The sequence below is a fragment of the Colias croceus genome, chromosome 12, assembly GCF_905220415.1.
Source record: "Colias croceus chromosome 12, ilColCroc2.1".
NCBI classification, from domain to species: domain Eukaryota; kingdom Metazoa; phylum Arthropoda; class Insecta; order Lepidoptera; family Pieridae; genus Colias; species Colias croceus.
In genome coordinates this window covers 3,307,306-3,320,784 of record NC_059548.1, presented here as the reverse complement: position 1 = coordinate 3,320,784, position 13,479 = coordinate 3,307,306, and the positions used below count along the sequence as shown (strand labels likewise).

The 13,479-nt window shown below is 32.8% G+C and overlaps 1 protein-coding gene across 2 annotated transcripts in view; it reads left to right on the top strand.

Moving 5' to 3' along the window:
• LOC123696019 overlaps window positions 1-10,119 on the top strand; it is a 123,318-nt gene extending 113,199 nt beyond the window's left edge. For both annotated transcript variants that reach the window (XM_045642002.1, XM_045642001.1), the window contains exons 11-13: window positions 6,809-7,023; window positions 7,104-8,024; window positions 8,099-10,119. In XM_045642002.1, coding sequence (XP_045497958.1) covers window positions 6,809-7,023; window positions 7,104-8,024; window positions 8,099-8,633 — 1,671 coding nt within the window. In that variant the 3' untranslated portion in view covers window positions 8,634-10,119. The remainder of the gene's footprint in view (window positions 1-6,808; window positions 7,024-7,103; window positions 8,025-8,098) is intronic.
• The last annotated feature ends 3,360 nt before the right edge of the window (window positions 10,120-13,479 follow it).

Sequence of the window (13,479 nt, the reverse complement as noted above, 5' to 3'; positions counted from 1 at the left end):
TTGAATAAAGTACCAAAATTAGTTTTTTCGGCATTTCGCCAACAATTAACTAAGGAAACTTAGCAAACAACAGCAACAAAAAGTCAACAATAATAATTAGTAACAATAACAGAATACCACGTAAAGTATCAATATAAAAATGCAACTTTTATACAAGGCTGATGCACTCGTACAGACGATTGACTCGATTGATAAACGATCACAAGATGGGCGCCGATTATATGATTTTCCAACTCTATGATTTTTCAACGATCCATTTCATGTACCCGAATTGCGTAGGTATTATATTTTTGTGTTCTTTTATTTTATTTTTCATTATATTAAACTAAACAATACTGTTTTTGATTTATAAGCTTAAAATATTTCAATTTCATATTTTTGGTAATAATGCCGCCATAAATTAAAAATATTATGCACTAAAATTATTTTGGCGTTTTAAACATAAAATACGTAATTCGGAACACAATGAAGTGTCACAGGAATCATCCTAGCTGAAAAGGACTATAGAAGCGAATGAACTAGAATGGAAGTTAGTTGCCTCATAGATGGAAGCTAAGAGAATGTGTTTTGAACATTGGCAATGTGTTTTGATGTTGAATAGGTCGTTGTAGATGAAGTGGTCAACTTTTTTGTAATTATGAATAGCGAATACCTGACCCTATATGACAATGTTACTTAACTTTGAGGTCAATTGATAAAAACTCGGAAATGTATTGTGAATTAGAACAGGACATGTTTCATTCAAAACTTAATTATATCAGTATTATGTATTTGTAGATCCTGCGTAGTACATCTGTAGATACTGCTACGCCATATCTACGAATATCTGTAGCACTTCATTTTATCATTTCGTGGAAGCTTAGATGAAATTTTTAGTAGATACTAAATTAAGTTCTATATTACCTCATAGTCTTGTGCATTTGGAGCCAAGACCTTAGCTACAAACCTACAAAACCGTAACAATTAAATGCAGTAAATCTCATGATCGCAACCGCGTTTATTAAGACTCGCTCCTTTTAAAGCTTGCACCCGAGCCAAGTGTTTGAGAACGAGGTTTCAAAGGATTGTGACAAGTACTGCTAACATTTTCAATAAGTAGCTTGGTTATAAGTCTGTTTGTCGCTGTTTAAGGTCTAGACTCATTTTTGTTTGTATAAATGTTTGGGTTTTGGGATAATAGTATTGTTATATCATTTCGCCAAAAAAAAAGTTTTTATCACAGACGAAAAAGCATTATCGCATTAATTGTATTATTTATTTATTTATTTATTTATTTATTTATTAGACACACCAATAATGACTCAATTAATACGATTTACAGAAGTACATTAATCATTATTTCCTAAACTGAATTGGCCATAAAGCAGGCGTGTACAACAATTATAAAAAAAAACAGGTCTTAAAATTTTTCAGTTTTAAGTCTAAAAATACATAGTTAATCAAATTTATCATCCATCGAGAAAAAAAAAATAAGTACATAGTTATAAAAACATAAAATTCATTACACAATTAAAAATTTATCAAGAATACATAAAATGAATACTACAATAATAACATGAATAAAATTTTTGAAATTTTATACATCCATGAAATAAAAAAAAATATATATGTAAAATTCAATTAAAACATGGCTAAAACACATCTTCTAATATATAAAAATCAATGCCACTTTTCGTTGTAATTCCATAACTCGAGAACGGCTGAACCGATTTCGATAATTCTTTTTTTATTATATTCCTTGAAGTACGAGGATGGTTCTTATGTAGAGAAAACGTTAATATGTACCACGGGCGAAGCCGGGGCGGACCGCTAGTAAATTATAAAATAAAAACACATAAAAGAAAATATGTCAATTACATAAAAAATCCATCAAAAATCCAAAAATCCAAAACAGTCACTGAATAACCTTTACTATTTTATTTTTAAAACTATAAAAATTAACGTGAAAGATGTCAATGTCAACGTTATTACTATGTTGTAAGCTATTTCTTTTATTGGTAACACTATTGTACGTTTTCATTAACCTATTAAATGGACTATTCTTTTTTAAATTGGTACGGGATAGACTTGGGCAGAAAGTACTAGAAACACCGTAACGTGGAATAGAGCGTGGAACTGACAAATTCAAATACATAATTAGGTTAGAGCAAAGGTTCCCATGAATAATTTTATGCAATGTATATAAATCAAGTAAATGACGGCGATTCTCCAATGAGCTCAATTTAAAATGATCCAGTCTATCTCTGTAATCTGCCCTAACCGAAATACGGTGATCCTTAAAAGCTAAGTACTTTGTGAAAGCTTTCTGTAGGCGTTCAATGCGGCCTATATGAATTTGATACTGCGGATTCCAAATCGTACTAGCATATTCTAAATGACTACGTACTAGGGCATTAAATAGGCAAATTATCGTACTTGCTTTTCTGAAATCTTTAGTATTTCGTTTTATAAAACCTAACATCTGCCAAGCTTTAGAACATATATGATCAATATGCTTTGAAAAGTTTAGTTTTTTGTCAAGTAATATACCTAGATCACGAACTACTGACACTTCCTTAACAGGTTGTTGATTAATCGTGTAAGCTGATTTAAAAGAATTCTTTTTTCTAGAAAATTTTATGTGAAGGCACTTGTCAGCGTTAATCTCCATTTTATTATTCCTACACCAGACTTGAATAGCATTTATATCATGCTGCAGAAGATATGCGTCATCAGAATTGTTCACACTACGATAAAGTTTTAGGTCATCGGCAAAGATTGAGCAATTACTATAACTAATGCAGTTAGATATGTCATTGATAAAGATTAAGAAGAGAGTCGGGCCTAGGTGTGACCCTTGGGGAACCCCTGACGTCGCAATATATTCACGAGACCTGAATCCACCCATGGTCACCCTTTGAACCCTATGGTGAAGATAAGAATGAAACCATTGGATGAGAGTTCCGTGGAAGCCATAATTCTTCAATTTTACCAACAGTGTTGCATGATCGACTTTGTCAAATGCACTGCTGAAGTCTGTGTATATGGCATCCGTTTCAGAGCCACTATCTAAGCATTCGCTGATATATGTTGAATAGTGCAGTAAATTTGACACTGTCGACCGATTTTTGCAAAATCCATGCTGAAAATCATTGATAAGGTTGCTAAAGTATGGAGTAACGGCGGATAGTACCAAACGTTCAAATATTTTTGAGAAAGTGTTTAGTAGAGAAACCGGACGGTAATTCTTGACATCATCTTTATCGCCTTTCTTGTAAATAGGGACGATATTTGCTGTCTTCCACGCGGTTGGAAAAATCGAAGACTCTAGGGATTTCTGAAATATGATTTTGAGCGGAAAGGAAAGATTATGGCTGGTTTTAATAATAAAAAATGGCGGGATTCCATCCGGTCCTGCGCCCTTACTAGGATCGAGGGAACGGAGCAATTTTAGAATATGGCTCTCAATTACCTCGATATTATATATGGAGAATTGTGAATATATATCATTATCCGCGGTAAATACTTGCTGGTCACTACATGAGAATATTGAATTAAAATGAGAAGCAAAGAGCTCGGAAATGCCAGGTCCAGTATCGGAAGACAAATTTCCTAATTTCATCCTAGAGGGAAAAGTCGACGAACAACCCCTACGACTTTTAATGAACGTCCAGAATTTTTTAGGATGATGCTTTATTGAAGCTTCTATACTAGTTATATAGTCTTTATATTGAGATTTAATTAATTTATTAATTCTTTTACTCAGGATGCCGACTTCTAGATTGTCTCTAGGATTTTTATAGATTTTAAACCTTTTACGCAGTTTTTCTTTTTCCGAGATTAGCTTAATAAGATCCTTTCTATACCAAATAGGATATTTTCGGCTTTTTGTTTTATGGCTGGGAACGTGAAGATTAATTACATCATTGATCAAACTATAAAACTTTGAGACCATAGCATTGACATCCTTACACGAAACCAATTCCTGTTCCCAGTTTATCTCTGACAGCTTGGAGTTAATCAAATAATAATCAGATTTGAAAAATTTTCGACTTGCATATGGTTTGTTTATTAAATATTTAGATTTAGATAATGCTACATTAATTTTAATTGCCGGATGATGAGGATCTAATCTAGCTAAGGGAACAGAAACCTTTGATACTACAATCTGACAATTTCGGCCAAAAACTAAATCTAAAATTCGCTGGTTATGATTTTTAACATTATTAAATTGGAGTAAATCATTTTGAGACATGAAATCGACTAGAGACAAGCCAGTTGAAGTATCATAGTTGCAAGGGCGTAAATACATATCTGATTCCACCGTCCAGTCGATAAATCCCATATTAAAATCCCCTATAACTATTGATTCACATGGATGCGATTGTATAGCATTACTTATATTTTCCAAAATACCATCTACTACATAAGAACACACTGGAGGAGGTAAGTAAACAGCACATAGTAAGATATCCCTAGTTTTGCCCTCCGATATGCATTTCAATGAAATCCATAAATCTTCATATACACTTTCAAGGTGACGCATACGAACAGATTGAATTTCTTTAGATATAGCTATAATAACACCACCACCTCTCGTCTTTATAGATTCCGTAGATTGCCGGTCTCTTCTATATATATTATAATTTTCATTTAAAATCTCATTATCAAATACTGAACAATCCAACCAAGTTTCCGTACCAATAATTATGTCGTATTCGGTTTGCAGTGACATTAACCTTATACCATCTAGTTTAGTTTTCATACCTCGAAAATTTTGATAATATATATTGAATGGTAAAATATTGAATATGGGACTTTTTCCTAGGGCAATGATATTATAATTTGTTAAGAGATTCGAAATTCTTAATTTGTATGGGTTGAGATCGCTCATCCTTCCGGGTCAAAATTCTCCCGTTTCTTACCCAGACAAATTTTATACCTTTTTCCTTTGCAACGAGGCGTGTTTTAGCATGAAGGGACTTATAATATGGAGATAAATGTTCCGACACATAGATAGGAGCCTTATTTCCACCATAACCCAACAAACTAGAATTAATACGATCGTTTTGTGTGTTATTATTAAACTTTGACACAGCTGATATTATTCCATCTCGAACGTGTGTACTACGGAGCTTAAAAATAATAGATCTCGGTCTTTTATTAGAATCGTCGAGTTTTCTTACGCGTGTACATGTTATAATGTCGGATTCCTGAAATGGGTAGGAAACGATGGAGCAAAGCTGCTTCATTACAGAAATTAAGTTTTCGGCTTTATTTTCAGGCAGTCCGTTCACCTCCACATTATTCTCACGTGCATGTTGTTCTAATAAATTAATGCGCATTGATAAATCGCTGACATTAGATTGCAATACAGAATTCTCTTTTTTCAAAATCGAAGTAGTATCTTGAATGTGTTTAAATTCGCACTTTAATTGGTCATAGTCGGCGCATAAGAAATCTAAAGTCTTTTGAAAGTCATTTAAAACTGATAATTGGTCTCTGATCCCATTTAACTCCTTCGATATATAAGAATCGATTGATGCTTTAACAGCCTCATGCACTGCTGATTGAATTTCGCTTTTTATTAAGGATAGTATTACAACAACAACCTCATTTGGTATTCTGGGCATTGGTCATTCTGTGTTAAATAATACATTTCGAATTTAGAAAGCTAGATAAAACGAACCTTTTAGGGTAACTTAAAAAAAAACAACTGTATTTATTACATTGTTTTGGTAATATAATATGAAATAATATAATATAATAGAGAATAATGCCACATTAAAATTTGACAAAGGTTGGTCAGAAACCGAATGATTGCGGCACAACTAATTATGGTACATAGAATTTAATAATTTATCGTGCAAATTATTGCCACATAGCGAATGCTACGAACTAAACAAATAGTTGCGAGCCTTAAATTGTGGTTGCTGTGTTAACTTTTGTATCGTGAATTATTTGTAATGAAATTATTTGGTTAAATATGTAGGAAGTAATTAATTGTATTGTTTCATCATTGTTGCTTTGTGATGTGCGATAGAGATAAATGCCATTCGTGCTATTGAAGTCACAGACTGTTGTTGTTACTAAAATATGAGTTTAGTTAAAATCATTAGTTCAAAGAAACACATAGTCCTATAAAATTTCATTGCCCCATAATCCACGGCGGGATACGGGACTTAATTCATATTTCATACCCTAACATTTCAGTTAATGAATTGAAAGAAGGCACAAAAAGCTCCTGTTTTATGGAAACATACTAATAGTTTTAATTTAGCAGTTTGTATTAATATAGGAAAACCGGTTTTAAACAAGTTGTTAAAGTCACAACTCGGCAACTGCTTTATTATTCAATATTAAACACAGAAGAGGACCTTAGCAAGTTTCCTAACTAAATATTTGAAGTTTTGCTCCAGCACACAATGTTACTCGGTGTTGCTAACCTTGAATGTAAATCGTTTGGCGGCGAATTTTAAATACTTTAGTGCTTGGGTTTTATGTCTTTTGTAAAAAGTTTTAGGGGGAAACTTGTGTGATTATTTTATGTTTAGTTTGAAGAAATTTTACTTATAATATACAAAAATAAGCAAATGCAAGGAAGATTTCATATTCACATATTTACGTCGAATTTTATGTTTTATCGTAACTTATATAAAATAATTTTATTTTCTTGACAAATGATTCAGATCAGTGAATAAAAGTTCTCCAGAATATTTAACACTTTAATTTCATTATTTAACAATATATGTAAATCATGAGTTTCATAAATAATAATATGGTCTTGTCTAAAGTAAAAAAATATGTAAATATTTTTTCCATTTCCTAGGAGCTACGTCAAGGATCAGCACTATATCCCGTTTCATTCGTCCTTCGCTATGAGTTCGTGGATGTCAGCGAGCAGGGACAACCATTACTCGACTCTACATCCGCCTGCGATAGAGTTTTTAAATCTGCACAAACCTATTCTGGAAGATTCCAAGCTCCGAGAGCGATATTTTACTATGGACGGGGTGGAGCGCAAAATCTTACTTGCATATTGAGGTAAGTTTATGGTGCATTTCAAAATCTTATATAACTCAATGACAATATCGCCCTAATCTGAATGTTTTATTTATTTCTAGGTTCGAAGCCAAACAAGGAGAGCGAGTCCAATTAACATTTACAAACACTAATTTCGGAAACAAACATTGCAGCACACACAAAGATTCCAGAACTAGTCGTTGGATTTGTAATAGACCTCCAAAGAGAACTATAGGAGGCGAAGGTCTCGCACAGATAATTATTACTGAATACCCGTGGGAGGGAGTTCCCATAAAAAGGGATTGCCTTTGTACTAACCGTTCTGAGCCTTTGCACATTCACACGCTAACGGCCCCCGTGGTGGAGATTAATTTCACGGTTACTATGATGAATATTACTGAAGATTACGATGACTTTAGTTTTGAAGGTGAATACAAATTCATACCAACTGGACCTGGAGACGAAACTATTTGCTCCACGGGTTGGGGTGACAGACGTCTCAGGGGAAATAGTGGGGAAATAAGGTTATACGACAAAAGAGAAACTGCTATTACACCAGAAATAGTTGGCGATAGGCATGTTATATCAGAAAGCGTTAGAGCTGAAGTAGCATGTGTGCATAGACCGTGGCTTATTGAACCTGGAGGAGATGACGTCACACCTGTCCAGGGAAGATATTTATACGTTAAAATCCCCGGGTACGAAATTACAACATCATCTCCGTTCTGTACAACACCGAATCGCTTATTCATATATGAAGCTTACGATACAACAAAATGTAGAGAAATTTGTCCTGATACGTCTAATAATCTTGAATTGTATTCTCCTGGTTGGGACTCGGCTAGTACATCTTTAGAATCTTCTCTCAAACCACATGCAAAAAGTTATGTCATAGATTTTTTGCAACATGAACAAGCAGATTATATAATAAAATGGATTGAAATCATGAAAAAGCCATCCATAGAACATGATTCTGAAACTAACGTCTTGCCATCTTCCGTTCTCCTTGACTGCCGATTTCAGTAAGTATTTTTAATCATATTGTATAATATTGTTGTAACTACTAATAGATACTAATTGTACATTTTAATTACAGCTGTCCAGAACTAAATGCGTGCATTCCTTTGACACTTTGGTGTGATGGCAGCGCTCACTGTCCATCAGGATTTGATGAAGATGACTCTAATTGCTCATTTCGTATATCACTGCCACCGCCGTATGTCGCAGCAGCGGCTGGCGTTGGCTTATTAATATGTGCTGTAGCAATCGCTCTATGCGCATGTAGGCGACGCAGAAAAAAAGATAAAGAATTCAAAGCGAGATTGGACGGGGCCTTACAAGTAGAAGAAAGGCCATACGATCGAGCGAAAGTGAATGGCGTTCCAGAGTCTACAAGACAGTACGCCACTGTTCAAAAATACGCAACAATAGACAAATACAGCCTTAGTCAAAAATATAGCGCAGGGATCAACGACGCGAGGTATTATGATGAAGTGGCTCAAAGGGATAAATTGGCTGACACAAGGTACGCTAGCTTAGGTCGAGGCAGGAGTAGTCGTATGGATAATAGGGGTTCTAGGAAAGCTTTGCCCGATTTAGGTTATCCTGACTTAAAAGACGGCTTTTGTTGACAATCTCCGGACCTTTTAGAGACAACCGTGTGAACATTAATAAATTTGTGTTTCAAGAAAAGACTGAAATGGCGAAAGTGCCTCCATAACAATTTAATCGATTCCTTATTAGATTCGTGGACTCTGTGTGTTGTTGAAAAGTTTAATATAAATAGATAATTCATCATGTGTAATCAAGCTTCATTGTAGGAAAGTTATGTTGACAAATTGTATTTTATTAATTTTTGTACAACGTGAATGTACAGTTTTGTGAACGCTATTGTAATTTGTAGCATCAATTTTATTGATAACCTCAATAATATGGTTCACTTGTAATATTGTATTCCCTATTAGGGCTTTATTTTTATTTACGTATTTGTAATAAGACACTTCTAATCAAATAACATATCTAATTGTACATAAAATGCTTGACAATACGATATTAAGATACAAATAAAACACTTATAGAATATTATTACAGGATTTATATTGATTTCACTTAAGGGGCTATTTACACGAGCGTATAAAACTTCGCAGTTCATACATGGTAATATAATATTCTGAATAAAGTGAACATGGTTTATAAAGACTGTTTATTATTTTCGCTTCATACAAAATTTGCTGGAAATCACTTTGAATAAATGTAAATAAACCACTGAAACAAATAATACTAAATTGAAACAGTTTGAAATACTTTTTTTTCAATAATCATTTTTCATGAGCCTCGTGTCTAAATGCCCTTATTGTTTTCAAATACAATAAAATAATTTTGTACACAGTGTAATTTAGTATCTAAGACACGATGAATGTGTTGTTTAAAGTAAACCATAATATTATAGATATAAAATGAAATGTGATATAGGTTGTAAAAATACTACATAAGTGTGAAGAACTGTGTAATTGATCAAATAATTTCTATATACAGATGGTTAAAAGACACCTAAAGATGAATATAGATGCGATATTTTGTAAAAAATCTATTGCCATCAATAAACCAAACTGCATAATAATATTATGTATCGGCATATTATAATTTTTAATAGAGTGTTCTTTTTTCGATATTGAAATTCATTTTACGGATTTTACCTTTGATTAAGGGCTGATTTTTCAATCCTTGGTTAAAACTTATTCGTCGAATAACATATTAAACTACCATTTCAAAAATGTATTCTAATTGTCCGTATTTTACAGATTACAGGTGACATTTTAAAATGTTCGTGTACTACTTTATTGGACGGATAAATTTTAACCAAGGATTGAAAAATCGGCCCTAATAAAAATTATTTCAAAATTAAACCCTGCATAAAGAAACTGAATAGTTAGTACATAAGAAGGGGACTTTAGTTGTCTCAGGTAATTATTTAATAAGTTATTATAAATAAGGTTGTGTTTTTAAACCACCTGTATAAAAACTAGTAACTAAAGTGTATGTATTGTAATTTAATAGTATCATTAATCAAAAATGTAAATAAATTATAGTTTAAGATTTTTAATATCTGTAAGTGATTTCCAGGTAACAGGAAAATTAAAGTCATATATAAAATACATATTGAATTTTATTTCACAATTCCCAAGAAATATCGGTTCTTTTCACCGAAGTTTAACAAACATGAACTCTTTAGAGACACTTATTTTTATTAAATATAATGAATAGTCACTCATATTATAGGTACACAACTAGCTTTCCGACCGCGGCTTCGCCCGCGTTTTGAAAGAAAAACCCGCATAGTTCTCGTTTCCGTGGGATTTATCATTTATAGGATGAAACCTATCCTATGTGTTAATCCAAGTTACCCTCTATATGTGTGCTAAATTTCATTGTAATCGATTCAGTAGTATTTGCGTGAAAGTGTAACAAACACACACACACATCCTCACAAACTTTCGCATTTATTATATTAGTAGGATAGGATTCAAAGAATCGTAAAGATTTGTACTGCAATCAGTATCATTCATAACTTGAATCTTCTGTATCATTTAAAATTTATATCACTCATAAACTACAATTAAACCTTAAAATATTAACCATAAATATAGTTATTATGGCTTTAATTACTGTGGAATTAAGGCCTCGACAATAATAACTCACTAATTACAATTTAAGTGTTTTAATTGAGTTGGCTGAATGTAGGCTTCGTGAGTGTCCTACTTTTTTAACTGTATTCATCCATCATTAGCGCTATTTAAAAAGTTTCTATTTGATCCGGGTATATGCAAATAAATATACACTTTGGAATTTAGTGATTTAATGAGGGTAAGTCTTAACAAAGGTTATATAAATCGACAGAAAACAGAAAATAATATTTAGTTTTAAACGATTTATTCTGTAATTGGGATACATGTTCATTATAATATTACTGTTCTTCTATATCTAAAGTTTATGAGTTTGACACTCGTACAAATACAGTGAATCTTGAACTTTTGAAGGTAGATCATGTTTTCTGTATTAGCACATAAGGTTCTTTTTCAGATGTCACCCGATTGCAGCCGCAACCTGAAAAAAAATTATAATTAATGTTAAAACTATATTAAAACTAACACACTTCATTAACAAAAATACCTAATCATTTTCGAACGAATCTGGATAGAATTTTGGACTGACAAACAATGATTAAACTTACACTATTTTTCTTATAGCTATGCTAAAAGCCACATATACTGGGTATTTGAGCAAACCCACAATAATCCAGTATTTAATTAGAACTTATATAGTACCGTGTAATCAGTAGATACTACCCGATTAACCATGAAAGGTTCGTTAGTAATAAAGAAAAAGCAATAACTGCCTTATTCAGGGAAAAATACACGAGGTATCTCTAAGTAATGAACGTGTACCAATCTATTAATAGACGCGTTTTATCAATAAACTACAGAATATCAGTTATTAGAAGCCAATATTAATGGAGAACTTTCATAATTAAATCAGGTTGAATTTGAATTTATGAGGATGATTATTTATTCATATGATGTAGACTCGATTAAGGTATCTATCGAGTATCGACTTTAACTAAGTATATATCAGAGCCAGTATAAAATAATAAATTAAAAGAAAGTATAATTTTATCCTATCACAAAAAACTATGTAATTTTAATAATGCACTTGATAAATAAAATTTTTATGTGTAAACGTGTATACATTCGAGTGGAATTATTTAAGTATCTGTAATTTTCCTTACAAAACACAACTCCTCTTTACCTTTCGAATATACACTTCACGGAAGACTCTTACACACACATCGACAGCTTAAAAATAACTAAGTCCAACGCAAAAACAACAAATTTCCCAGCTCCGTAATCAATATTAATTAAATTGGCGTCTCCGTTGAGCGACGCTTTACGACAAAAATTCATCAACATTTAAGCTCATCAAGCAGGTAGGTACGTCATTAATTTGTATTTGTCTCAGCGTATAATTAAATTATAGGCTCAGGCTGCATTAGCCTGTCCACTTCGTTGACATAACGAGCGCTTGGCAAACTAAATTATATTACAGCTCCGCTTCTTACTTTTATGGGACCTTTGGCGCAGGATGAGGTAATTCGTTCTCTGTACTAACTGCCTTGTTAAATACTGCTGTCAAATATGAGAAAAGGTACGGTGTTTGCATGGATTTTGGGACTTGTCGTGTTTGATTGAAATGTCGTACGTTCGTACGCTTTTCTATATATTCATAGGGAATTTGGTTTTTAGTAAAATTCATGTTATTGCTAAAACAATAAAATAAAACTTGCATTTATAAAATTGGTTATAAGAATATTACGGGATTAAAGTAGCTTTACTTATTACAAGTGATTTCTAATTAATTATACCTACCTGAGTTTTATGTCAGGCAGTTGACAGTATTTATAAAATAGTTATGAATCCATACTAATATTATAAATGCGAAAGTAACTCTGTCTGTCTGTCTGTCTGTTACTCAATCACGCCTAAACTACTGAACCAATTTGCATGAAATTTGGTATGGAGATATTTTGCTACCCGAGAAAGGACATAGGCTACTTTTTATTGCGAAATATGTACCACGGGCGAAGCCGGGGCGGACCGCTAGTATAATATAAGTAAAATTAAAGTCTCAGTTCGCTAGTCTTCAATGGAACATTGATTATTTCGATTTTTTTTATACTATACCTATTCTCAAATATGTCCTAAAGCCCCTTACAGATGTTAGTTAACTCAAGCAAAATCATCTGCACGATTTCCATTCCATACAACAAAAAGGCTTTGATTCTGTTTCGAACAAACAATGTATTCACGAACATTCAATGTTCAAATCTAATCCTTTCATCCCACTATGCAAGAGTATTGCCATGGGATATTGCTTTATATTCACAAAGGCTGTGCCACAACGACATGTACGCACATTTTCATTTCATGTTTTTCTGTAAAACAATACAAGTCGTGAAAGGCGACAAATCTAAGCCGGGTATACATGAACGAAAATAGCTAGTGGAATATTTTTTACCATACATAGCTTGCGGTGTCGTACACACGCTTTGAATTTCCATATCTAAATGGAAAACGGCCCTACAATCAATTCTGTTCCCGCATTTCATTCGAAAACTGCACCTGGACCTACTGAAGATATGGCCTTTTTTGCCTTTGTCGGAATTGGAATTGAAAGTTACTATCTATGGTCACGTCGGTTTATGTATTGGCTTAATACAATAAAACACTGTTTATCCGTCGGTGTGTCCTTTCGGCTTCAGTGCGTTCGGATTTACGGTTAAATTTTGTAGATTTGGTCTGTGTTTTATGGAATAAATATTTATAGACACAAATTCAATCCCGCTAGAATTACCTGTTATAAAGTTAGAAATAATAAGTGTCTAGATAAAAGTTAAATTATATTATGCCGTAATATTTTTTG